Source organism: Equus caballus, chromosome 31 (assembly GCF_041296265.1).
Source record: "Equus caballus isolate H_3958 breed thoroughbred chromosome 31, TB-T2T, whole genome shotgun sequence".
Taxonomy (NCBI): Eukaryota; Metazoa; Chordata; class Mammalia; order Perissodactyla; family Equidae; genus Equus; species Equus caballus.
In genome coordinates this window covers 9452376-9480064 of record NC_091714.1, presented here as the reverse complement: position 1 = coordinate 9480064, position 27689 = coordinate 9452376, and the positions used below count along the sequence as shown (strand labels likewise).

General features: G+C 48.6%; 2 protein-coding genes across 15 annotated transcripts in view; one reads left to right on the top strand and one right to left on the bottom strand.

The window, feature by feature from the left end:
* The window catches only part of SYTL3 (synaptotagmin like 3), an 86192-nt gene extending 64235 nt beyond the window's left edge, over positions 1-21957 (top strand). For 11 of the 13 annotated variants that reach the window (XM_005608113.4, XM_023632891.2, XM_001501005.6 and 8 more), the window contains 7 exons: positions 5292-5470; positions 12677-12779; positions 15556-15726; positions 17350-17455; positions 18466-18571; positions 19381-19586; positions 20605-20992. In XM_005608113.4, the coding sequence (XP_005608170.2) occupies positions 5292-5470; positions 12677-12779; positions 15556-15726; positions 17350-17455; positions 18466-18571; positions 19381-19586; positions 20605-20714 (981 nt within the window). In that variant the 3' untranslated portion in view covers positions 20715-20992. Of the gene's footprint in view, positions 1-5291; positions 5471-12676; positions 12780-15555; positions 15727-17349; positions 17456-18465; positions 18572-19380; positions 19587-20604 lie in introns of all 13 variants that reach the window. The other 2 variants (XM_023632895.2, XM_070256296.1) reach the window with 1 other exon arrangement.
* The window catches only part of EZR (ezrin), a 50868-nt gene continuing 44478 nt past the window's right edge, over positions 21300-27689 (bottom strand). For both annotated transcript variants that reach the window (XM_023632897.2, XM_070256297.1), the window contains exons 9-14: positions 26678-26841; positions 26066-26196; positions 25190-25350; positions 24762-24854; positions 22993-23244; positions 21300-22760 (exon numbers count right to left, since the gene is read on the bottom strand). In XM_023632897.2, the coding sequence (XP_023488665.1) occupies positions 22596-22760; positions 22993-23244; positions 24762-24854; positions 25190-25350; positions 26066-26196; positions 26678-26841 (966 nt within the window). In that variant the 3' untranslated portion in view covers positions 21300-22595. The remainder of the gene's footprint in view (positions 22761-22992; positions 23245-24761; positions 24855-25189; positions 25351-26065; positions 26197-26677; positions 26842-27689) is intronic.

Genomic DNA, 27689 nt, shown 5'->3' with positions numbered 1-27689 from the left:
GAACCCACAACGAAGAGTATACAACTATGTACTGGGGGGCTTTGGGGAGAAAAAGGAAAAAAATAAAATCTTAAAAAAAAAAGCTGAGAAGGAATATATTTATATCAATGTTTTCTTGTAGTTTACATTTTCTCTCCCAGTGAAGACGTTGTGATTGGCAGAAGAGACCACATGAATTACATATTCAAGCTTCTTCAACAGGGATGGGCAGGAGGGTGGCATAAGTTTGAGGGAGAGCAGGTTTTTAACCATCAAAGGAAAAATTCAACTCCCCAGTTGTTTCCTTTAAACATAAGTTTAGGACATTGTCATGGTGTTTGGGTCACTTGTAAGTAGGGACTGGCTCAAAATGTTTGCCCTGTTCATCACACACAACTCACTGAGGTTTTCCTTCTGTATTTCAGAATTCCTCTGGCTGAAGTGATATATATATTTTTTGGGGGTGTGTGGTAGGTTAGCACTGAGCTAACAGCTGTGGCCAATCTTTTTTTGCTTGAGGAAGATTGTCACTGAGCTAACAGCTGTGCCAATCTTCCTCTGTTTTTTGTATGTGGGACGCCACCACAGCATGGCTTGATGAATGGTATATGGGTCCACACCTGGGATCCAAACCTGTGAGCCCCAGGCCACCAAAGCAGAGTGCACGAAATTACCCGCTATGTCATTGGGCCAGCCCCTGCACTGATATTTTTAAAGAGTGTTGTGTTTAGCTGATGTCTACCCATATTTATGTATTTTGATTCAAAAACAGTGAAAAAAAGGAAGTAAATGTATGGCCTGTTCATCTAATGGAATACTGTTGGGAGTGACAATGAACGAACTAAAACTACACCTGACCGCATAGAGGAATTTAAAAAATCGTAATATCAAGAGAAATTAAGTTATAGGAGAATATATACACAGTGTGATTCTAATTTTGTAAATTCCAAAATCAGGCAAAACTAACCAATATATTGTTTGGGGGATATATACTAATTAATAAAACCATAAAGGAAAACAAGGATGACTAACAGAAAAATTTGAAACAGCGTTTACTCAGGGACAGGAATAGAGGGGCCTGGATAAGGGAAGGGCCCCTGGGCGCTTCTGAGGTCCCAGTTTTGTTATTTTACTTGAGTGGTGGGTACACGGATGTTCATCTTATAATTATTATTTAATCATATTTATCCATTACATGTACTTTTTAGTATATTATAATTTCACAATAAAAAAGGAAAGAAAGGAGAAAGGAAAGAAAAACAAAGGAAATGATTTGCTCGCCCCATTGGGTGGCATCTTCAAAAGGTTAATAAACTTGCTGTGTAAGGCGTAGTTCTCAGTCTGTTTAGACGCGTTGACTCGGTGAGGCTCATATCAATCCTACGAATGGATCTCCATTCTACAGGTGAGGAAACCAGGCTACGGAGGGTAAGAAAATTGCTCAAGATCCCACTGGTGGCCACTTAGTGTCGGGGCCCGGAGCTGCTAGGCTGGCTCCATCGCCCCCAGCTGGACCACTGCGCTAGGAGGCTCTGGGGGTAGCTCTCAGTGATCAGGATTTCTTTCTTTATTTTTACTATAGCTGTGGTTTCAGTCGGCTCGTTGCTTTCTGCCTTTGTAAAATAAAAGGGCATCCGGCCTCGCTTGCAGTTAGAGTAGATAAGCTGTGACCTTTCGAGAAGGTCGCCGAAGGCTCCCTGCCTGCCTTAAGTAGGTAGGTCTCCCTTGCTTGGGTTGATTTTTCTTTCACACGCAGACAGCACCCATGGCTCTACCAAAGTCGGGCTGAGTTCTCAGCTGCTCTTCTGGGCCAGGACCTCTTGGTGGACTCCACACGCTGCTCAAAGTTTCGACCTGCTTGAAGATTCTGGTCTGGCTACAGGGAAAACAGAACCAGAAAACCCTCCCAGGGCGATGGTGATGGAGTCATAGTTATCTCAGAAGGAATATGCTTGACCAGGGGACCTGCTCTGCTGTCCTCTCATTCCCTGAGGCTGTCCTTTCCCCTGGCTAAGCAGGCACAGCAGGTGGATTACTCAGAGACGCCACCATCAGTGGATGGCCCGAGGCATTAGGAGCCCAGGTCCACTTCCAGCCCTACTTCTGTTTGCTCTGCAATTTTTGGGTGGGTCTCAACCTATCTTGACCTCCAATTATTTACTTACAAAATGAAGGAAGAGTGACTATAGTGTTTCCTGGATGGTTTCTAATTCTGGGCATCAGGCTGGATGAACCGGGTGTAACCTTCTCTGTCCTTGCACCTGAACAGCTGTGCACACAGTAGGGCAGACCTAATGCCCAGTATGAGTGTATGGGGATTAGGTCTGCCCTATTGTGTCACCAACTCCAGATGTGCCCCTGCCGTGCCAGCAGTCCTGATCCTGATGTGTTTGTTTCTCTGGGGAGCTCAGAGTCCTGCTTTCCGCAACAACCACACACCACACCTTCTCCAGTCTTTCCAATCCTCTTCAAAATTCTCCCCTACTCTTCCTCCTCATTCTCAACAAATAAACCTCCCTTCCTACTTTACAAAAAAAGTAGAACCAGCTTGGAATTCTCTAATCCTCCTAATACCAAAATTAACCTCCCAGAGTCTGCACCCAACCTACCCGCCTTTCCCCACCCAACTAGAAGCCAGTCGCCCCGGCCATGCTTTGGATTCCATCCTCTCCTGCCTTTATTGTTTCCTCCATTGAAGGTAACATATCTTTTTTTCCTCTGCCTTTAAGATTTTTCTTTTTGATTTTCAGTAATTTTATTATGGTAGTCCTACATGCAGTTTTATTTTTAAATAATTTTGCTCTGGAATCTGTGATTAAGTGACTTAACGAAAGTTATGCAAGTTTAGGACGACCACCTGAATCTTCTCACTGGATTCTTTTGCTCCTTCAGGCACGAGGCAGCGCATCCTGCCGTAACATTTACATAGAGAACTTTTAAAATCAGAATATTTCAAGTGCTTTCTTTATTCACTTCATAAATATTTATGGAGGATGTACCAGGGGCCGGGCCCTGAGTTGGGTGCTGGAGATGAAATTGAGGGCAGACACATGTAGCATCCCTGCCCCCACAGAGTCCCCACTCGAACCGGGGAGGCGGATGTTATCTTCCTTCAGAGAGAATTTTCTTTTGCTCCCAGCAGACAGCTAGCGTGGAGGCAAACAGTCTTCACCCATCTGGAACTGAGATCTTTCAAAGCTACGTTTCAGTCTTTGCGAGGACTGGTTCATTTCCAGTTGACTCCTACTCCTAGGAAGAAAGCCTTTGAGGGGTCCCAACTGGAAGGTTGAAGCTTCACCGAGCCCTTCTCTGTGGTGGGCTTGAACTCCCATTTTTTCTGTCTAGTAAGAAGAAACTGCTAAAGCATTTTTAAGCTTCCCAGCCTCTCAGTGACAGCTTCCACTTCAGCAAACACCTCGAGAGGACAAGCAGCATCTCGTGGCAGGCACTCTCATTCCAGCGATTGCTCTTTTCTCTGGGCTTAGCGACTCAAGTTCTGCGTGCCTTCCTAGCCTTGGATGCTAGTTTTTGTCGCCCAACCCTGTTAGATTGCTGAAAAGCTTGCTCAGCTTCTGAACCTCATTGCTGTTGTGTTTGGCTTGACTTCTCAGTCGTCCAGCTCTGTGCTGCGTGCATATATGAACAAATGCCCAGAGGGAAATGCTGCTCACCTCACTGTGCTTCTCTTCTCTTCAGTATCTCGGACCCTTGGGTCCTGGCTGTCTCGGTAGCTCTATGCTGCCTTGAAACAGTTTGCTGTTTAATTCAGTTTTTTATTTGTTCTTGGCAGAGGAGTTGGTGTAATACGATTTAGTCTGAAGTGAAGTCCCACAGTGAATGTCAGTTTAATTATGAGAATTTTTCCTTTTTTTGTGGAAGATTAGCCCTGAGCTAACAGCTGCTGCCAATCCTCCTCTTTTTGCTGAGGAAGATTGGCCCTGAGCTAACATCCGTGCCAATCTTTCTCCACTTTATATGTGGGACGCCTGCCACAGCATGGCTTGATGAGCGGTGCCATATCCACACCCGGGATCCGAACCGGTGAACCCTGGGCCACCGAAGCAGAACGTGCGCACTTAACCACTGCGCAACCGGGTTGGCCGCTAATTATGAGCACTTTTTAGCACCTTCCTACATCCACCTCATTCCTCCTTCAAGCGGCTCACGCCATTTGCCAAGCTTCCCTATGCATTGTCTTCTATCTTTGCTCTTTTGTAACTCGCTTATTCATGCTGTCTCACCCCTCCATGCCTTTTTGAGTGTGAAAATTTTTTAAATGGTTTTCCATTCTAACCCTTGTGTGGGTGTTGACAGATGACATTTTTCAGAGCCGGTGACTGGGTGTGGTGGCGTTGGTTGTGTTCCTGGCATTAGTTAATTCAGGTCCGAGTCCCTCTGATGAGTTGTTGGTGCTGTTTTGTTTTTCTCTCTCTCCAGTGAGACGGAAAACCCCAGGCTTTCTTCTTAGTTTCTTTTCAGGATGCTTTCCAGCGTGGAGGAACTTGTTAGGAATTAGAAGTGGAAATCACTTAGGGTTCCCTATTTCTGTAGAGTCAGCGTTGAGATTGGTTGCATGCAAATGGGGGCAGACATTTAAGCAAATTTAACAGTGATAAGGCAGTCTGTTCTGTGTTTCGGGCACAGGCATTCTATGCTACTCGTCAACATCACCTAAGCTTAGAGCGCCCATCTACGTGCCCTGACTTGTGATGGCGGTTTTGTTTTTCATCCTAGGTCCCCATAAAAATTTAAAGACATTTGATCGTTGTCTTTGGCTGCGTATTTTACCCACTTTATTCCGTTTGCTCCTCGCCGTAACCCCGTGAGGCCAGTGTTCATTCTTCCATTTAGACTTTGACGCAGTGAACGAGTAGCAGAACCAGCATTTGAATGCAGCTTTATCTGATTCTCGGTCACAGGCACATAGCCCCACACTCTGCTGCTTTCCACGTGGCTGGTCCTGCCATGGATACCATCTGCCCTCCGAGAGCTATCTTTGCAGAATTGCACAAGAGACAGTCCACTTCATTCCAAGTGATTTGTGTTAAAGAACGAGATTGTGTAACCTTTATTACTAAGCAAAGCCCGTATCTGGTCAAGACAGGACCTTCTGAAGATTTCCCCATCTCCTTAGGGCAGAATATGTGGCAACTTATTTTGGGAAAGTACAAACTGGTGCATTATTAACTGAATGTGAGTCAGGATGCATGCTCTGTGTGAATTTTTGATTTATTTGATGTCTTGAAACCGTAACTGCAAAAAAATGGATTAACTATGAAGTAATTTATTCCATCTGTCATTCTTGATTTCAGGGAAGTTTAATTAGCATTAACAGCACTTGTACAGAGATGGGCAATTTTGATAAAGCCAATGTCACTGGAGAAATAGAATTTGCCATTCGTTATTGCTTCAAGACCCACTCTTTAGAAATATGCATCAAGGCCTGTAAGAACCTTGCCTATGGAGAAGAGAAGAAGAAAAAGTGCAATCCGTAAGTTTCTTTCTCTAAGTTTTGACATAAGATGATAGACTCATTGATTTTAAAGTTTATATGGAAAAGTGAAAGTCCAAGAATAACCAAGACAATTGTAAAAAAAGAACAAAACTAAAGGGACTTATATCAAGAATTATTCTAAAGCTGTAGTGATTCAAACAATGTGTAATTGATACAAGAATAGACAAGTAGGTCAACAGAACAGAATCGAAGTCCAGACACAGACCTTAGCATGCATGGGAACTTACATGATCAAGAGGCTATTAGTAATCAGTGTGGAAATATCAACTTCAATCAGTGGTGTTGGAAAATTTGACTTTCCATATAGGAAAAATAAAATTAAAATCCTGTGTCACACAATCTAGGGAGATTAAAATTTTTTTTTTCAGTTGATAGATACGAAGTGGTATCTCCTCATTATTTTAACATGCCTTTCCCTGATTACTAAAAAGATGAACAACTTTATTTATTTATTTTTTTTGAGGAAGATTAGCCCTGAGCTAACACCCATGCCCATCTTCCTCTACTGTGTACGTGGGACGCCTACCACAGCATGGCTTGCCAAGCAGTGCCATGTCCGCACCTGGGATCCGAACCAGCAACCCCCGGGCAGCTGATGTGGAACATGCGAACTTAACTGTTGCACTTGGGCTGGCTCCTGAGCAACTTTTTTTAAAAAATAATTTTTTTACTTTTTTTTTTTTTTTGGTAAGGAAGATTGGCCCTGAGCTAACATCTGTTGCCAATCTTCCTCTTTTTTATTTTCTCTCCCCAAAGCCCTAGTACATAGTTGTATATCCTAGTTGTACATCCTTCTAGTTCTTCTATGTGGGGCGGAGCCTCCGCACGGCTTGATGAGCAGTGCCAGGTCTGCCCAGGATCTGAATCGGTGAACCCTGGGCTGCCAAAGCAGAGTGTGAGAACTTAAGCACTATGTCACCGGGCCAGCCCCAAGATGAGCAACTTTTTATAGGGTGTCAGCCACTTAGGTTCCCCTTCTGTGAACTTCCTAGTCATAGCGTTTGCCCATTTTTGTACTGAATTTTTGTCATTGTCTTACTTATTTACAGGAGTTTGGTTTTTAAATCCGTTTTTAATACAATTCATCATTATTTATATGTATTCTATAGATCTTCTCCTGGCTGTTGCTTGCTTTCTAGCGTTGTTTATGATGACTTTTCTTGTACAGAAGTTGATAATGTCAAATTTATTAACCTTCTGCTTTAAAATGTCCGCTTTTTGAGCCTGTAGAAGAATTCCACCTGAAGGTTGTAGATATATTCTCCTCTATTTTCTTCTATTAGAGTTTTTTCACACTTAGGTCCTTTCACATTAGAACTGGAATTGATTTTTTGTGCCTGGTTTAAGGTAAGGACCACATTTTTCCCTCTCCCTGCTGAGAAAACTTTTAGCACACTGTTTTAATTACCAGCTGAGGAAAAAGAATGAATTGTTGGTCCAGTCAGACCCTCCTCTGCTCTGAAACCTTCAGTAGCTCCTCAGCACCAGACAAGTTCCGGCGTTGCTGTGGCTCTTATGGTTCTCTGTAACAGGGTCCCTCCTGTCTTTCCAGTCTTAACTTCGATTGCCCTACCTGTACCATACGCTCCAGGGAAACTGGAAATTGGAATAGCTATTGTTCAAAACTATCCCCTGACTTTTTCCAAATACAGTCATGTGTCGCTTAATGATGGGGATACCTTCTGAGAAATGCGTTGTTAGGCAATTTTGTCCTTGTGCGAACATCACAGAATGTACTTACACAAACCTAGATGGTACAGCCTACTACACGCCTAGGCTCGATGGCACTAATCTTATGGGACCCCCGTCATATATGGGGTCCATCATTGACCAGAATGTCGTCATGCGGCACATGACTCTGTGAGGCTTTTCTCGTGTTTGTGTTGAACCACTTTCCTTACTCTACTCCCACGATAGAAATCCCAATCCCGTCCATTCTTCAGACTCATCTCCATTCCCATCAGAAACGTTTATTCAAGCCTTGACCTTCCAAGCACGTTACCTCTGCTATAATTCTCAATAGGACTATAGTGATGTGGTTGAGAGTATGGACATGGGACCCCTGGCTCCACTGTTAACATGGTTTGATCTTGGGCAAGTTACTCAACTTCTCGTGTCTTAGTTTCCTCACTGTAACACGGGGGTGATAATGGCAGCTACTTCAAAGGATTGTTGTGGTGTTTCCCTGCATTAGCCCATGTGGAGCCTTCAGAACAGTGTCTAGAACATCGTAAACCTTCGACAAATATTGCTCTTCAGCAAGTGAGGTGGGAAGTGCACAGAGAAGGTAGGCCTAAAGATCCATATAGAGATCCCCTGGAGGCTTTGGCCAAATACTAACCTGCTCACATGCAGGACAAGATTTCATGAGGTCTGTCAAGGGACAGCCACTGGGGGGTGAGAGTTGAACAAAAAATCCGGGAGTTACACCCGGCTGGGAAAGACTGGTATTCTGACCATCCAGAGTGGAGACTTTGCTGGATACCCGGGGCATTCACTGGACTCTGAAAAAGACATACCTTAATAGTAAGGCTTCTCTAGTCCTGGGTAAAGGCTACTGCAACCCATCCTAACTAGGCAAAATCAAGCCTTGATAGGATCAAACTGAGTCGCCAGGAAGTGAAATGCTTGCTAGAACAAAACTCAACCCTTTCCAAAGGAAAAACATAGTCCAGTGAGGATTCTGGAAGATGGCAGAGTTGGAAGCATCAGGAATCCATCTCCACATGTAGACAATGATTGCATTGGCAAACTCTATCTGGTGTAACTATTTTGGAACTCTGGCGTCTTTTTTTTTTTTTTTTTGCTGAGGAAGATTAGCCCTGAGCTAACATCCATGCCAGTCTTTCTCTATTTCGTGTGTGGGTCACCACCACAACATGGCTGCTGATGAGTAGTGTAGGTCTGTACCCAGGAGCCAAACCCACACTGCCGAAGCAGAGCGCACCAAACTTAACCACTAAGCCATGGGGCTGGCACCTCTGGAGTCTTTCGAAGGCTTGCAACTTCCAGGGGAAGGCTTGCATGGTATACTGGGGTTACTATCAGTCAATTTCAGCTCCTAGCACAGTCGCAGTGCCCGTCCCCCACCCCAACTCTTTGGCACGCATTCCTGGAGCAGCTTGCACATGGCTTGTAGGAGCCAGGGTGGGAAAAAGGATCCTGTCCTCCAAATACGAGGGGTCTCTTCTCTGATTGCTGCTTCTTATCACAGAGGTGCAGACAAGGAGGCAGCCACTGTTGTTGCATCTCTCCCTATTATTGCACCCCTCTTCCCCACTGGCTGAAGTGATTTTCAAAAGATTTAAAGGGCCAGTGCCCTTATTTGTCTTCTCTCTTCATTTTTCTTTTTCCCTTCTTGGGAGCCAGATACTAAAGACTAGGACATTAAAAAGTAACTGCGTATACAAGGAAAATTAGAAAGTGACCATGCATGCCCAGGTACAGGGTCAGAAAGGATCTGGAAAGACCTTAAGTTTACACCTCATGCTGATCCTTGGCACAGGGACTGTCTGCAATAATAAATTTAAAAATAAGAATAAGAAACAATAACAAAAAGCAGCAAACCCTGGGGAAGGGAGAGAATCTGTTTTCCAGGGTCAACACATTATTAGAGACAAGTGTCCAGTGTTCAACAAAAAAATCATAAGGCATGTAAGGAAACAGGGAAGTCTGGCCCATTCAAAGGGAAAAATAAATCAACAGAAATTGTCCCTGAGAAAGATCCAGGCGCAGGTTTACTAGACAAGGACTTTAAAACAACAGTCTTAAAGATGCTCAAAGAACTAGAGGAAGTGTGGAGAAAGTCAAGAAAACGATGTACGAACAAAATGGGAATATCAATAAAGAGATCAAAAACCTAAAGAAAAAGCAAAAGGAAATTCTGGAGCTGAAAACTGCAATAAGTGAAATGAAAAATTCACTACAGGGATTCAAAGGCAGATATGAGCAGGTGGAATAAAGAATCAGGGAACTTGAAGACACAACAATGGAAATCACTGAGCGTGAGAAACAGAAAGAAAAAAGATCAAAGAAGAGTGAACAGAACCTCAGAGACCTGTGGGACACCATCAAGCGGACCAACATACGCATCGTGGAAGTCTCAGAAGGAGAAGAGAGAGAGCAAGGGGCAGAGAGAATATTTGAAGAAATAAAAGCTGATAACTTTCCAAATTTGATGAAAGACATGAATATAAATGTCAAAGAAGCCCACTGAACTCCAAGTGAGATAAACTCAAGAAGACCTGCACTGAGACACATTATAAACAAGCTTTTGAAAGCCAAAGACAAAGAGAGAATCTTGAAAGCAGCAACAGAGAAGAGAATTGTCACATACAATGAATCCTCAATAAGATGATCAGTAGATGTCTCATCAGAAACTGCAGAAGGCGGTGGGTCCGTATATTCACAGTACTAAAAGAAAAACCTGTCAACTAAGAATTCTACATCCAGCAAAACTGTTCTTCGAAGGCAAGAGAGAAATTAAGACATTCTCAAATAAACAAAAGCTCAGGGAGTTGGTTACCACTAGACGGTAGATTAGTGGTAGACTCGACTTAGTCCTGCAAGAAATGCTTAAGGGACCTCCTGCAGGGTGAAGTGAAAGGTTACCAGACAGTAGCTCAAAGATGTATGAAGAAATAAAGCTCTCAGTAAAGGTAAGTACACAGGCAATTATAAAAGCTAGTATTATTGTAACAATGATATGTAATCCACTTTTTGTTTTCTACGTGATGTCAGTGCAAATAATCAATAACCTACCTGCAGATAAGAAAAATATTTAAGGAGCTAATGTTGGGGACCAGCCTGGAAGTATTCTCTTCCCCAGGGAAGAAAGTACTCTGGTGAAGTGTGGTTTACAGCATGGTTAGATACCGTTTCAGAACAAAGAACATACATCAGGCATGACAGGAATAGAATTTTTTTCCCAAAGTCACAAGGAGATGTTCTGGCGCACATCCACAGCAGGTCAACTTGACCTTGGTTCTCTGGCAAGGAAAGCTTGTCTTCAAAGAAGTATTGGTATTGGCATCAAGGAAAGGGAGACATCCATCCCTATCTTTAAAGAGGGCATTCTTTGCTTTGGGAAAATGTTTGAAGCAGACGTACAATGCATATTCAGTGGGCCATAAATCCGACTGCTCTGGGAAAAACAAGTTTTAGGCCGAATCAGATTTAAACCAGAATGGCTTCCCCATATGCCTCAATGTGTGAAAACTTCTTATTATTCTTATTATCTTCATCAATGACTTAAGAGACTAATGCATTAAAAAAATTACTAGTTTCTTCTTATTATTGTGACTTTTGTTTGTAACTCCACACTTTGTCTTTGACATAATTTAAGAGATTAACGCATCTTAAAAATTATTGTTTGTGTTTTTGGTCACCCAATGTATAAAGATGTAATTTTGTGACATCAACAATGTAAAGAGGTGAAGACGGAGCTGTTTGTATGTTATTGAAGTTAAGATGGTATAAATTCAAAGTGGAGTGTTATGACTTTAGGATATTAAATGTAATCCCCTTGGTAACCACAGAGAAGACAGCTATAGAATATACACAAAAGGAAATGAGAAAGGAATTTAACATTTCATCACAAAAAAATCAACTAACCAGGAAAGAATCCATCATTGCAGGAAATGAGAGACGCAAAAGCTCTTCTAAGGCATAGAAACAAATAGCAAGTCAAGTCTCTCCTTATCAGTAATTATTTTAAATGTAAATGGTTTAGACTCTCCAACCAAAAGACAGAAATTGGCAGAATGGATAAAAACGTAGGTCCCAACTACATGCCAACTACAAGAGACTTGCTTTAGACCCAAAGACACAAATTGAAGATATTCCATGCAAATGGGAACCAAAAGAGAGCAGGGATGGCTATCCTAATATCAGACAAAATAGACTTTAAATCAAAAAAGGCTATAAAAGATAAGGCAGGACATGATGTATTAATACAAGGTTCAATACAGCAAGATGATATAACAGTGATAAATGTCTATGCACCTAATAACAGGCCATCAAGACAGATAAAGCAAAAACTGACCTAATGGAAGGGAGAAATAGATAATTCTACAGTAGCAGGTGGAGATGTCAGTACCCCACTCTCAATCATGGGTAGAACAACCAGACAGAAAATAAGTAAGGAAACAGGGACTTTACCCAATAAACCAGCTAGATACATGGGCGTGTATTTTATTATTATATAGCTGTAAGCTATATAGGTATATTTTATGTATCCTGTTTATATGTGTGAGATCTTATGACGATCAACAATTTAAGAGTAAATGAACGGTGAGGAATTGGTGACAGTGAGCCTTGAGTACCTTTTCCAAGAAGTTTGACTAAAAGGGAAGAAGAGGCCTGAGACTGGGGCTCCAGGTGGGACCCCGATCAAGAGAGGGCTGCTGTTCTATTTTGCTTTGGGAAAGTTGAGCCTGTTTCCAGCCTGTGGTCATCTGGTCTGGGCAAGCAGGGTCATTGCCATGAATAAAGCTGCCAGGGGAGCCAGAAGGGCAGTCAGTATCGAGACCTGAGTGGAGGGAGGGGCCTAGAAGAGGATTTCAGGGGGTGGGCGGAGTACAAGTGGAGAGATGGTCTCTGTCGTGCTTCCTCTACCAGCTGCGGCCTCCAGACTCAGCGGAGGTATTTCCTGCTGGTCCTCGGTGACGGAAGCTGGTCCTCAGCATCAGGAGGCCAGGCTTTAAGGCCCCACAAGGGAAAAGCAAAGTGTGAGGCATGCCCTTTCCATTTCCACTTTTTGTTTTTTTTGCAGGTTGAGGGGAAGTGATAGGTGGAGGGAGGACAAGCTGGCACATGGCCTCTATATCCAGGCAGCTTAGAGCACCTGCCACCCACGGAGCCCCGAGACCCTCTGGTTCCACGGTCGTCCCCAAATGGCAGGTGATGAGTGATGTGGATTCCAGGAGTAAGGCATGGGGACAGCAGGGGAGCTTCATGCCCCCAGGAACGTTCCAGAGGATTACAGCTAAAGACTGTGTAGCCCAGAAGCTGTGTAGCCAGCACTGTCATTGTTCCCTCGCGGTGGTGGCCACTAAGCCCTTTCCATCAACCCCATATTCAGCGGGGAGCAGGATAAAGAAAATGCTGATGCGCAATTCCCCTCCTGAACCTCTGCCCGCCCCCCGCTGAGCTTTCACCTCGCCCTCTGTGTTTGGCCACCAGGTACGTTAAGACCTATCTGCTGCCGGACAGATCCTCACAGGGAAAACGCAAGACTGGAGTCCAAAGGAACACGGTGGACCCGACCTTTCAGGAGACCGTGAAGGTACTTGCTGGACAAATATTCATGTGCTGAGTCCCCCCATCCCAGGCTGAGCACAAGGGACCGGAGTCCAGCCGATGTTTCTTCCAAACTCTTGAGTCAGTTAAATATAAGTGCAGACACCTATACATTTCTGCGGGCTCTGTCAATCAGTGGCAAGTTCGTAGAAAATAAATCTCAGCCTTTGTCCAGGAAAAGTGCCGTGTTGGCTGGACGGGAGAATAGCTCTTCATTAATCATTTCCAAGGAAATGGTGAAAAAGAACCTGGCTGCCTCTCAATTTCTAAAACGGGTTTGTCCTGTTGACTTTTTATGGCGATCGGAGAGGGATCCCAAGCACATTAACCTACTGAGTTACTATCTTCACCAGGGTGCTCCTTTATCATAACAGCTGGCAAATCCAGGTTTCTTCCTACTTTATGAAAAACACAGTCATTTTATGAAAAACAATTTTATAGAGGAATTGCTTGGGTTTTCACTTTCTTTGGTGCTAGGAAATATCATTAGAGACAGGGAGGGAGTGCCTCACGCTCGGGTTGAGAGGGGAGAGTCGGAATGATGTCTGGTGTGTGCAGATAGCTAGGAAGAACAGTCCAGATGGTGGAGATGCATCCAGTCAAGGCTGGGCAGCCTAAGGATCCCATGTTTCAAGACTGCAAAAGGAGAGGGCTTTGCCTTCCTTGACGAGAGGGACCTTCCTGAACTCCCAGCCAGAGGCCATCCGGGCAGCTGTCACAAGAGTCCCATTCATGAAATAATAAAAGCCATTGTTTTCTGCGCCCCTGCTGTGGCCAAGAGTTCATATACTCCCGACCCAAATATTAGAATCTTCATTTACCAATGGGGAAACGGAGTATAGAAGTATCGCTCTAATCTACCACAGACTACCAGCTCTTCACAAAATTTATGTTCATGGGAATCCCCAAGGGATTTTTTTTTTTTTTGAGGAAGATTAGCCGTGAACTAACTGCTGCCAATCCTCCTCTTTTTGCTGAGGAAGACTAGCCCTGAGCTAACATCCATGCCCATCTTCCTCTACTTTATATGTGGGACACCTACCACAGCATGGCTTTTGCCAAGCGGTGCCATGTCCACACCCAGGATCTGAACCAGCGAACCCTGGGCCGCTGAGAAGTGAAACGTGCGAACTTAACCGCTGCGCCGCTGGGCCGGACCCAGGGATATTTTTTAAAAAGTAGATTGTGATTCAGCAGGTGTGGGCGGGGCCTGAGGTGCTGCTGGTCTGAGACCAGGCCAGTATCCGGTCACTACAGCCTAGACTTCAGATGGTTCTGCTCACGTACCTGCTCAAAGAATTCTGGAAAGCTGTGTACCCCTCACACATTTTAAGTGGATATCTAAAATTCGTCATCCTAAGTTTAATTGAGGTATTCTGTGCTAAACAGAGGTGAACCAATATTTCACATTTTATGAAATAAGACAAAGATGAGGATTGACTATAGTTTAGATAAATATTTAATTATACAGTTTGATTTTTAAAGTTTTAACTACCTTCTTTAAAATGCACTTAGAATCTCAAAGAAATCACTTGAAATCTTTATCCATGGATTTTTATCCAACATATTGTGAATATTTTGGTTATCCTGGAAAACTGTCCAGATAGATTGAAAAGAATCCATGTCCCTAATCTATTTTTAAATTCAGAATATCCCCACACAGGCCGAGCCTTATCCTTCATAGAAATGTGTCTAAGACAGAAAAGATGGGAAGATGGAGAGGCTGAGCCATCATCAAGAGATTGGCAGAAACCAGTATTTCCCGTTACCCCTTTGTTTAGCGCAAGGGCAGGGCTGTGCAACCTGGGGCAGGCACCAGAGCGGGGTTCGGGCTGTGGAAACTGTCTTCTGCCATCTGAGAGAAGGGCCTGTGAAAGGTGAGGATCTAGATATTGAGCCTCCAAGCTTTCTAAGCGGAGCACCCCTTGGTGCGCAAGCCGGGTGTGCTGGTACCCCACTTGAAGACCACTCTATGGGGCCGATGGGAGCTAAGAGTTCAATAACTTGTGCTTTTGCTCATTATTGAGAAAAGCCAATGATAGGGTCAGAAGGAGGCTCTGAGAGGCTGAGGTGGGTCGGCCAGCTCTCTTGGAAAGCCTGGCTCAGTCCCCTTACCTGCGAGAAGGGTGCTGGGTCAGGCTCACAGGGGGCTCTGCCCTGCAGTCTCCCTGGGGGCAGGAGCCCACCATGGGCTGGGGGATGGGAGGGGAGGCTCTCTCATCCTCCTGGGGCTGCTGAGATCTCCGAGTAGGGACATGAAAGGAGTGCCTCTGCAGGACCCCCAAGCCCCAGCTCGGGCCGGCTCGTCCTCCACATGCCTTGTCCCTCAGGGTGAATGCCGGCCCTAAAAGCTCACGCTTTGCAAGTTTTAAAAATAGAATTCTTGTTTTCTGTATTTTTGGACAACCCTGGCGGGGGCAGTGACAGCCACATGCAAATTCAGATGTTCAGTAGCACAGGTCTCGGCTGGATTTCCAGAGCACCTTGCGCTGGACAAAGACTTTCATCCTTGTCTTGGGGAGAGAACCTGACCGTGGGAGGGGGGCTCGGTGGCTGCCCAGGCTTTTCCCCAGACCAAGCGCTGGGCCCTTGCAGAGTGGGGGAAGTCTGTGCTTAAGAAGGGAGAGGCCCCTCACTCCGAGCAGCCTGGCCCACTCTCAACACACCAGGACCCTGGCTGCGCCTTGTGGAAGGGAGGCCCCTGTGGCCCCGGAGCTGTGGCCCTGGGAGCCCAGCTGACTGTCTCTGTTCTGCCTCTGCAGTACCAGGTGGAGTCCGCCCAGCTGGTGACCCGGCGGCTGCAGGTCTCAGTGTGGCACCTGGGGATGCTCGCCCGGAGGGTGTTTCTTGGAGAGGTGATCATTCCTCTGGCCACGTGGGACTTTGAAGACAGCGCCACGCAGTCGTTCCGCTGGTATCAGCTCCGGGCCAAGGTAACGTCTGGTTTGGGACTGAGCAGTCCCCACCCCCGCACCATGGGGACTTTCAGAGGCATCCAAGAAGAGAAAACCTACCCGGGAAGCCTTGGACCCAACACGGATCACGCACTTGTCTGGCTGTGATCTTAAATAGGAACTTCCTGGGGAGACGAGGCTCCACGTCGGGCCCTCCTGGTGGGGTCAGGCTGAGCGGTTTTTACCTGCTCAGGTTTGTACTCGAATAGTCCAGCTCTCAGTGTAGCCCAAATTCCAGCGTGGATCCACTTGCTTCAGGGTCCCTTGGCCTCAGCCGGGTGACAGCTGCTGCCAGCCAAAGTCCATGACCTGTAGGGGTCAGGCTGCTGGGCAGCTGGGACCACGCCTCAGTCATGCGGCTACAATGCATTGTTTCTAGTTTCCCACCCCAGGCACTCCCCAAACAGTGATAGCTGACAGTGATTGGGCCAAATGCTCTGGGCAGGCAGAGGCCGCCCTGACCATTGGGATTTCCTGTCCCTGCTCTGACCCGGCGGCCTACCTCAGGGCGGGGGTCGGCTAGGCCGGGAGAGGAGAAGCTGGTTGATTTAGGGTCTGCTCACAAGCCTTGCAGGTGAGAGGAGGGGCTGGGGAGAAAGGTTAACTTCTCTTGGGATGAGAAAAAGTGGGCTCCATCATCTACGAAATGACAACAGGACATGCCAATCCCGGCGGTGGAAGTCTGGCAGTGAGGCCCCGTCTCCACCAGGCCTGGCCCAGGTCCCACGTGCCGTTCTGCCTCTTTCCTGTCTGAAGCCAGGGGTGCTCTGATTCACGATGCCTCTGCATGCAAACGTGTCTGGTTTCCGGCCACTACAGGGTCAGGCCGAGGGTCCTCAGCCTGGGAGATGCCCAGTCCCACCTCTCCTGTCCCACCTCTCCCGTGGTCATCTCTGTGTGGTCTCCACAGCCCCTGTGTCACCATCCTGGTGACCTGTGCCTTCTCTTCTCAGCGCCTCAGTCCATCTGCAGACCCCTACTTAGGAATATCCACTTGGAATGCTTTCTGCTATCCAAGTTCTGCCAGAGGCTTTACTTAATCCCACCTCCTCCGTGAAGGCTTCCCTGATTTGCCGGGGAGTTGGGGACAAAGAAGTGACCGACTCACCCAGACCGGAGAGCCACTCCTGGGCTGGGGGCACAGAGCCTGAGACGCTGCTGTCTCCAGTGCCTGCGTTAATCCCTGGCATGGAAGGGTAGCTTGACTCTTTACCAACCTGGATGGACTTGGTTGGGGCTTAATTTTACTGGAGTTTTCAAACTCAGGTTGTTCGCAGGTTCTCTTAGGACCATCCCATGGGAAAGCGCCAGGGCCTTTGAGCCCCTCTGCCTCCACAGCCCATCTGCCTCGGGTGGGCTGTGTTTGCCTGGGTGGCTGAGCTGGGGGTGGTGAGGAAGGGAGTAAAGAATCACCATGAATGGAAGACCAGTCCTGCACGGGCATGTCCACTCCACCTCCGGGCTCTCCCAGGCCTGCAGAGGCTTTGCCAGGGCGTGGAGGTGGGAAGGGATATTTATGGACAGAGCTGAGGCAATCAGAGGAACCCAGAAGGTTCTGGGGGCTGGGGAAGCCTGCTTCTGAGTTCTGCCTCTTGCCCCCAGACAGAGAAATACGAAGACGTTGTTCCTCCAAATAACGGAGAACTTGCAGTCCGGGCCAAGCTGGTCCTCCCCGCAGGGCCCACACAGCTCCAGAGGCCTCACGAAGGTAGGTGGCTTCCAGCCCCATGAATGTTTGTCTGTCCCTGTGTCACCACCCCCAAAGCCTGGAGCAGCAGGTGGGCTGAGAGGTGGGACAATATTTTCCAGCATTTCCTCTGCCGCCCGCTGAGCCTGCACACTGCACTCTCATCAAGAGCTGTGAAGTGCGGCCTGGGGAAGGGTTCTCTGGAGTCCACGCTTGGAAGGGAACTGAATGGCGCCGAACGGGACCAGCCCTTTGATGCCCCCTTTAAAAGGCTGTTAGGACACCAACCCTGGGGCTTTCCTCCCAAGGGGCTGCTCAGATGGGCCCCCTGGTGAAAACAGGCCTGCTGTGGCCCCTCTTGAAGAATCACGCCCTGCATTACCGTTGGGAGTCTGGCTCCTGGAGAACCGAGAGTAGGTCTCAGGGCTGCAGGGCCCACAAGTGAATAACTTCCTGCTCCCGAGTCACGTGAGCAGCTGCTGCCCAGCAAGAGAACAGATCAAGGACAGGTCCTCGAGGAGCTTACAGGAGATTTGACCAACTTAGATAACACGGGGCGTATGGAAATAAGGATGGAGAGCGCGCAATCCCACCATGTCATTTACTGATTTCTTATTGATTGGGAGGGGAAATTCTGCTGCCGGAGCCCCCAGGGCCACCAGCAGAGCAGCAGCATCTGTGGGCATCACCAACCTCCTACAACAGATGTCTCGGGGCCCCCACTTTCCCCAAAATCACTGGCTACAACTAGACCAAAACCTCTGCATCCTTCCTCTCCTTGGGTCCCTCTGCAGCATCTGTGTGTAGGATTTTAGCATCCTTCCATGTTGCCATCATGCTGACCGTTCAGTGGAACAGCATGTGAGCAGGGCCAGCAGAACCTTCCATGACAGGCGTGCTCCTCTTCCTGTCTGCTCCCTCGGGGCCCGAGGGTCCTAACACATCCTTTCATTGAGCTGTCACTTTTGGGGTGGCGGAATTGCGTGCCAACATGTGGTAGGGTTGACAGTAAATGCTGGCTTTCCTTCCAGGGACAGGCGACCACCCATCACCTAATGGTCAACTCTGTTTGGTAGTGCTGGGAGCCAAGAATTTACCTGTGCGGTCAGACGGTACCTTAAACTCATTTGTTAAGGGGTAGGTATTCGATTTAATCAAATATTACTTATACTGTTACTTATACTGTTCCGTAAGGGAACAGCAAAAAGTATGTCATTTTAAATTCGCCTTATTTTAGCCTTCCTATGAAAAGTCAGCAGAAGGTGTGTTAAAGACTCTGATTTCCAAGACCTTATGGGATTTGGACATGTCGAGGCTAGATTTGGAACACAACCTTTTAACCTGAAACCCAAATCTTATCAGTAAATCAGCATTTACCGACATGGCACGGCACAGAAAAGGTAGTGTTTAGTAAATATTCTCTTAGCTTAACATCTCCTCTGGGATTAACAGTAAGATGGGTGACTCTGCATAGTTCACTCTAATTCATTACAAGTGTGTCAGTGTTTCCAAAAGTAAAGCAAACACATTAATTATTATACAGCATTGCGAAACCCCCAGTCAGTGACAATGGAAAAATGATGGCTTACTGTGTTAAGATAGAACTGAGTTCATGTTCCCACTGTCACGTATCTGCATGGCCTCAGGCAAGTTACCCGGCCCTTCTGAATTTATTCTCCTGAGGAGAACAGGGTTAAAAAGAGATAACCTGTGTGTGCAGAGTCCTGGGTAGTGGGTCTAATGAGCCATGCTGTCACTCGCTGGACGCAAACAAGAGGGAGATTAAGGCAAAGGGCCGTGTGGCCTCAGGATCCCAAATTACCCTCAGTTCCTGGTTTAGCTCTTTCCTTGGCACGGATGGTCTCTCTGATGAGCCAGTCCCGGGAGGGCAAGGGGGCCGTGTGGAGGGCGGTATGACACGGTTTGTGTCGTTTTCCCCTCTGCAGCTGTCTCACTCTGCCAGAACAACAGAAACTGACACTCAAGTCCCCCGTCCTGAAGAAGCAAGCCTGTCCCCAGTGGAAACACTCCTTTGTTTTCAAGGATGTAAGCCCCTCTCAGCTGAGGCAAGCGAGCCTCGAATTAACCGTCTGGGACCAGGCCATCTTTGGTGTGAACGACCGCTTGCTGGGAGGAGCCAGGCTCGGGGCCAGTAAGTCTGTCAATTTTTATTGGGCCCAAGACACAAGGTTTATCCTTAGTGACTGTCTTGCGTGGATACCATTAAAAGGAAAATAATGCTGCCCTGATGGCGGGTGCTCTCATGGCTCTGAAATTGCCTAACCCGCCATAAATGGAGATTACCATAAAGTCTCGTTCTGACTCTATAACTGACGGATAATACAGCAAAGTATTTCAGCAATTTAAATCAGATTTAGACCTGCTCAAGAAACAAAAATTACAGGCCTCAAAATCGGCTGGGTACACTGTCTGCTTTTGTTTCTGGTGTTAGTCATAAAAGGATTATTTTCTTAAAGGAAAATACCTTCTTAACCCAAAGAAATGGCAACGCAGAAAGTATTTCATTAAGAGTGGGACAAAAGGGTGACGCTTTTCAGTCTTGCTCAACAGGGGTGCTCCTGGTTTGTGGGGGGCAGTCCTTTGTTCGGGAGGGCCTGCACACCCTGGCCCTGCCCGCTGGTTGCCAGCAATATGCTCCCCAACACTGTGACAAGCTGAACACCTGCACATGTGTCTCCAAGGCCTCCAACCGAGGATAAACAAGACTCACCATGAAATTACAATTTGTTTTAAAAGGAACACTGTCCAAAGCACACCCCGTTCCTCTAAGGAACTCCTTCCCATGAACAAACCTGGTCCCTGGTCAGAGACACCCCGACCTGTCCACGGCCATGGTCATGTATTAAGACGGGCGACTCCCTTCTCAAAAAACCAACCCACCAAGCCCGTTCTCTCCTGGAGGAAACTGAACAGCTTCAGGCTTTTGAGGCCTCACAGGCCCTGGGAGAAATTCCTGAGTGTGTTCTCTTGGGGGTGAGGGTCTCTCTCTTACTCACCAGTGGATGACATTTTAATATGGTCTTATGCTGAAGTGAAAACTTCCTTTATACCTTTCTTGCCGGTCCTCATTTTTAAAAAGCTCAGGAGAGGGATGGGAAAGTGGTGTGGGGACCCACTGTTGCTAATTTGTCATTTCACTCACGTCACAGAGGAAGATCCAGCTGGCGGTGCTGACGCATGCTCACAGTCAAAGCTTCAATGGCAGAAAGTTCTTTCCAGCCCCAATTTATGGACAGACATGACACTCATCCTGCACTGACGCGGAGGTTCCAGTTTGCAGTGGGTGTTTCAAGGGCTGCGTGCCTGAAGGTGGGCTGAAGGACTGGGTGTGGACGCACGGCTGGAAAAGGCCCTCTGCACTGTAAACACTGTCCATCTAGTTGTCATGTAGCTAAAACGTTCTTCTTTATCCCTCTGTGTATAGTTAAGTTAAACAGAGCAATTATTATGTTATATAAGTAAGACTCAGGTTGGTTACCTGTGCTTTGAGAGATGTGGAAAATGGCCAGATTTCAATAAACGTTCAAGTTACTTGTCTCCCAGTGCTTATAAAATGGTGAAAATTACATTGCACAGTATGTGCATTTCAGAGAGAAAAAAGGAGCCTGGCTGACTATTTGATCCCTCCCACTCTGCTGTGGAAAACTGTTTCTAGAAGCAGGTCAGCCAACCCTGTGGAGTGCTGTGAGGACTGGCATTGCGGGCTGGTAGGCGCTAAGGTCCTGGAGGGCCACCTGGCCCCACAAAGCATCGCTGACAGGTGACAGGGCTGCACGGACAGTCGAGGCGAGAAGGGCCCTCCCTCCCGCCCAGACACATGCGCATAGACATCCAGTGGGGCATCTTGCCTTACACATCGTTTATTTCTTAAGTCTGCGGCACAGGGTTCCTCTGCACAGGACGACCTGACCAAAGAGGAAAAGGACAAAACAGAACACGAGAAGGAAGGATATGAATGAGCAGGACCGGCGGTGTGTGAGAACTGACATTTTAACGGCTTTTCAAGGATGTGGGAGCGAATGGAAATAGGTCCGGACAGGTTCTTCTTGCGGAAACAAGAGCCGATACCCAGGTCGCAAGAGTCCCTTCATGGCTGGAGTCTGAATTATCAACATAGTGTGTGTGTGTTTTTCAAACAAGAAGCTCTGATAGAAAACTGGAATGTGCATAGCCAATTACACGCACAAAGAACATGGAAAGTACAAAAAGGCATTTTTACAGAGGTGATTCTACCAGTTAATCAGCTTCGTTCCTGCCCTCACGTCACACCAGATCAAGTGCCGTGGTTACATGGTTTTTCATATGCAATTCTTTTATTATTCTGTAAAAGGTAACAAAATATACAGAACGAAACTTTCCCTTTTTTAAACTAAAGTTACAAACCCATTTTATCACTTACATATAAATACTATGCTCTATAGCTGATCATTCATTAGATGTATAAGTCCAACAACATAGCCCTCTAACTGTTAGGCAAAAAAAACAAAATAAGAGAAGTTTATCCAAGAGTGTCCTCCTCCTGGATCGTTTATCCTGGACAGTCCCAGGATTCTGTCAACTGCACTGAAGGAAGAAGGAAATCATTGTGTGTGTGCACATGTATGTTAAGAGAGCATCAGACTCAGTTTTCAAAATAATTTTCACCCCTCAAAATACATAAATACACAAAGATGGATCCTTCATAGAAATCAAGAACAAATCAATCAATTGGAGCTAATTTCAAATCCAGAAAAAAGTATGGCACAGAATATAAGCCACGATGTGGTTTTAATTATACTGAATCTCGTATCATACATGCCGGCATGGAGTTTGTTATCCACACTTGACAGGCATCTTTCCTTAATCCAATCAGTCCTGCTCTGAGCAGAAAATAGAAAGTGATCCAATAATAATAACAATATTAATAAAAATCAGGCCTGTTTGGCACTATGATACAACTGGGAAAAACAACCCAGGGAAGCTTCCTCTGGTCCCAGCCCCAGAACGTTCCCATGGAAATAACTACTCTCTTTTTAAAGGAACTGGAATACGACGAGGGGTCTAGATTTGGAGAGCTACAAAGACACGTTTTAGCGCCCGACAGTGACCCTGCGCAGAGCCCCGGCGCGAGGCTCGGCTGCCCACAGTCCAGGCGGGGCCCTCACAGGGCCTCGAACTCGTCGATCCTCTGCTTGGTGTTGCCCTGCCGGATCTGCCGCAGCGTCTTGTACTTGTCTCGGCCCTGCCTCATGTTCTCGTTGTGGATGATGTCATTGTGGGTCCTCTTGTTCTCGTCTCTGGCCTGGGACAGCTCACTGGTCAGAGTCTGCAACATTAAGAAGCACCAGTGAGACGTGACCCCTTCCACCAGTGTCACAGCGACCCTTTGGCGAGGCTGGGAGACGCAGACCCCTCCCCTCCCTAGGAAAAGTGGGTGCTGGTGGGATGGCTCATGCCGGTGCCTGTCTAAAGCCCGCTCGCTCCGGCTAGAAGCCAAGGAAGCCAGAGACCTAAGGAGGGGATGTGCCCACCACCCTCGACCCCCGGCACGCCCTCACCATCAGCTGCCGCTGCACACGCTCGTTCTTCTCGGCCTCGGTGATGCGCTTCTCCTCGTTGCGGTCGCCCAGGATGCCCTCGCTGGAGAGCTCAGCGCTGTAGCCCAAGTACTCGGTGCCCTCCTCCTGCGGGTTCTCCCGGACGTGGTAGCTCACCGGCTCGTACACAGGGGGCGGCGGGGGCGGGGGCGCAGTCATCACCAGGTGCAGCTCCTCCTTGGTCTTCACCAGGTCATCCTGCGCCTCTTTGGCCTTTGAAAGCAAATCAAGACAGGTGAGAACTCCTCACACAGAGCCTCGTGCTTGGGCCATTTTCTGAAGAACCACCTTCTCTTTCAGAAGGAGGCCCATTCTCCCTGCGGAGAGAATAAGGATTCTGCACCCTCTCCCGCCTGTCCTGGTGGCTGATGCACGTGGCCTGAAGCCGCAGGGAGGGGGACATGGACTACAGTCCATCAGAAGTGTCCCTGTGCAGGGTCTGGCTCCAGACCCTCTGAGTAGTTACCAGTTGTGTCCACAGCACGAAGAGAGAAACTGAGGCCAGGGGCTCGACATTTCTAAGTACCGTAACTTCTTTTTTTCTGTCTATAATTCTACTGTCCGCTCACAGACTTGTGAAAAACAACCCTTACTCAAGGAACAGAAACCCTCCAGCCGCTGGAGAGCACAGCTAACGTGCCAGTGTGCAGTCTATTCTTCCTCGTGCGGCCGCTGCTCATCGAGCTCCTCGCCGCCTGCCGGCTCTGTGCTCAGCACTTTCTTAGCCGTCACCCCTAATCCTTCCGGCAACTTCTCAGGAGGACACACGCAATCCTGCCCACCTCATCGCCACCCTGACCCTGCAGATGAGCTTAGTTTGCACCTGTTTTGTAACCAGTTTTATCACTTAATACCTTATAATGGGTACTTTCTCCAAAACCCTAAGAAGACTGAAGTTTTCGCATGCAACTCAGGCTGGGGGCGGGGATGGAAGTGAAGATAATGAAGGGGAGGCACCAGGTGTCTCCAAAAGGGGTCAGTGCAGATGGGGAAGCATGGAAAAGGACAGGCCAGGGTGGGGAGAGCCGCCCACAGCTGGGCCGAGGTCTGTACTCTGAACTACACCCCGAGTGCCTCAGGGACCACGCTCTCCTGCTGGGTGTCAAGGCTCACAGATGAACCTCTCTGAGCAACCTTACAAGTTGGGTATTACTCCCAATCTGCAACAAGGCAACTGGGGCTCAGAGAGGTGAGACCACCTGCCCTGGTTACACGGCAAATTGAGTGGCAGAGCCCAGACCCTTGTGCCAGCCTAGAGCTCTCCATGTTCCAGATCTTTCCTCGGTGCCATGTGGCGTCTGCCAGGAGTCAGAAGGGACATGACGGCTTGCTTCAGGCACAGCCACACGTTGCTGGGGGCACCCACATAATCCGATTTACAGCTGGTTCCTGATGGGGCTGAACAGTCCGGGGTGGCCAGGGCTGGCTGGGTGGGTATGAACAGTCCGGGGTGGCCAGGGCTGGCTGGGTGGGTATGAACAGTCCGGGGTGGCCAGGGCTGGCTGGGTGGGTATGAACAAGGGGCTCTTTGTTCCCACTAATCCAACAACGTATTGCTGGCGCACAAGGGCAAGCCCATTCCCATGGGGATTTCTGCTTAAGTACAACTGGTGTCGGCAGAGGATTGCAAAACGTCCCCGAGGCTTTCGATGCGACCTGCCAGCCTGGCCCAGGCCCGCCCCCGCCCACCAGGGAAGGGCCCACGCACGAGGACTCAGCCGTGGCCTCACCCTGTGCTGCCACTCCTCCACCTCGCTCTCTTTGCGCCTCCTCGCCTCTTCCAGGAGGGCGATCTTGGCGGTGTACTCGGCGAGCTCCGCAGCCTGGCGAAGGAGCGCAAAGCCACAGTTATTTCTGGGATCCTTTCAACAGGGTCCACTTGTGAATGAACGTCACGTGTTTCAGTGAGCGGCCTCCCTCGTAACACGGCCACATCCCTCCCTCCTCTCTGGCCAGCAGTATCCATCGCCGCCCGCCGTGTCTGCCAGAGCACGCCTCGCCCCGACTGCCACGTCCACCTCCCCACCAGCCACTTTACACCCTCAAGTGGATCATTTTACAGCCCCAGATCCAAATTAGGAGGAGGCAGGTGTCACTTTTTCGATGCCCAGAGGCAGCCACTCCATAATTCAGCATCGTGAAACTCGGGGACTCCTACCAGCTGCTCCTGGCTCTTCATCTGGTCCACCGCCTGCCTCTCCAGCTCCTCCTTGGCGCGCAGCGCGGCCACACGGTCGGCCTCCAGCCGCTCGGCCTCCTCTTGTGCCCGCTTGCGCTCTTCCTCCAGCTGCAGGGCCCTCTGAATCTGGTCCGAGAGCTCTGAAGGGAGCACAGAACCAGGGCTGCTCGCAGGCTCGGGGACCTCGAGTCCTGCCCGAAACCCCCAGCCAGGTGGATCGGATGGGATCACAGACAGGACTCAGACCAAAAGCTGCAAAGCCTGGAGCCAGTTAGGGGCTGACGGGCCTCTTCTTCCAATGACACCAAAAGGAAAGCAGTCTACTGTGCATCCCTACTGTTTCGATGACATGTCCTCACGATGGTTAGACTGCTGTACAGAGCTGTGAAATAGCCAGCCTGGGCCCGGCTCGCACACCCTGGGACTGCTCTCCTGGGACACTCAGAAACTGCGCTATTCGCCCCACCTTCTAGTTTGTAAGGTGGGGGCAACGGAGCACGCCCCGGGCACTCACTAGATGTGACCTTGGGCAAATTATTCCACCTACTAAACCTTAATGTCCTCATCAGGGAAATGGGGATAACTCAGTACCTCTCTCATAGGACTGAGGGAAAATTTAAAAAGATAACGAATGTGAAGCATTCAGCACAGAACTAGCACAGGTGTTAATAAAGTACAGAACTATTTCATAATCCACATAACCGGTGCTATCCTCTCTCTCTACAAGTCTCTGTTTCGGGTGATGTGTTACACTGAGATGCACATTCTTAGATTTCCTTCCTGGTTGTGTGTGTGTCTGACCGTCTGTCTGTCCCTCCACAGACCGACGTCTGCCCGAGGAGAGCGCAGACCCACCTTTCTCCGCCTTCTTGGTCTTCTCTTCGTAGTCCTGCAGCCTGAGCATCAGCTCCTCCTTCTCCCGCAACATCTGCTCTTTCTCTCTCTCCACGGTTTCTCTCCTTTTCTTCTCAGTTTCCAGTTGCTGCCTGTTTGGGGGGTAGAAGCGGCGCAGGAATGTTTAGACTCTGGCAGGCAAGCGTGGTGTCAACACGCTTCAACAGTCAGTCAACCGAGCAAGACGCCCTGGCCGCCACCAGCCCAGAGGCCAGCATGTCACCAGCCCTGGCAGCTGCGTCCGGGTCACCTTGAGTCCCCAGCACCTAGTCCAGGCCTCGGGCCTGTATCTGCAGGCAGAACGAAGGGCCACAGGCCTGTCCTCTGGATGCTCTGGACTAAGGAGGTGACAGCCCTGACCCCACCTCCTTGTCCCAGGTTCTGCCACTGCCCAGGCCACAGCAAGGCAGCTGCCATGGCTTCTGAAGACCCTCATGCATTTACTAGGTTACATTCCACTGGCTCTTCCTACGGGGAACAGCTCAGGCGCTCCGAGGCCACCTGACGGGCCCCGCGTCCCGCGGGAGGGCTGGCCTGGGACGTGAGCCGGGGAGAACGTGCCCACGCGCTCACCGCTCCAGCTGCTTCTGGTGCTTCTCCTCCCGGGCCTGCGCCTTCATCTGCTGCACCTCGATGGTGTCGGGCTTCCTGCGGCGCATGTACAGCTCGTGGTTGCCCATGCACAGCTGCAGGATCCGCTTGTTGATGCGCAGGCGGGGCGCGTAGAACACGAAGTCCTGCGGGACAGAACACGGGACTGTGACTTGCGGACGCCCTGGTCTGGCCTTCTTCCTCCAAACCCGGCTTCACAATGTTCTAGACATCTTTTCTAAAAGGACAAGCGGTGGGGCTGGCCCCGTGGCCGAGTGGTTAAGTTCGCGCGCTCCGCTGCGGGCGGCCCAGTGTTTCGTTGGTTCGAATCCTGGGCGCGGACATGGCACTGCTCATCAGACCACACTGAGGCAGCGTCCCACATGCCACAACTAGAAGGACCCACAATGAAGAATATACAACTATGTACCGGGGGGCTTTGGGGAAATAAAGGAAAAAAATAAAATCTTAAAAAAAAAATAAATGAATAAAAATAAAAAAAAAATAAAAGGACAAGCGGAGCAAAGAGTAGGGGGCCAGAAAGGGGCTTCAAGGTAAAGCTGCTGACCCCAAAGGACAACAAGATGCCAGACACGCAAGTCCTCGGTGCCATGGACGCGAATTCTCTGGGATAAGCAGAGGGAGGGTGTGGGGTCGGCACGCGTGTGGTTGTGCACATGTGTGCCTGTGTACATGCAAACTGCAACCCCACGGCTGGATGTAAAGCTTCTCCAAGGCGAGGGACTTAGGCTCTTGGGAACCAGGACCCCCGAGTCCCAGCCAGCCTGGCCTTCAGGTTACCATCCTTTCTCTGTCCTCGCCAGCCCCACCCCCACTGTCCCCGATTCTTGCCTGGGCCACCACAACCTCTCCTATTGAACTTCCTGCCTCCTCTGCCTGGGCCTCCACCTCTCACACTGCTCCCAGCACGTGGATCCGGTTACTGCCGGACCTTCCACACCACCTGTTCACTCCAGGACAAGGTACAAGTGCC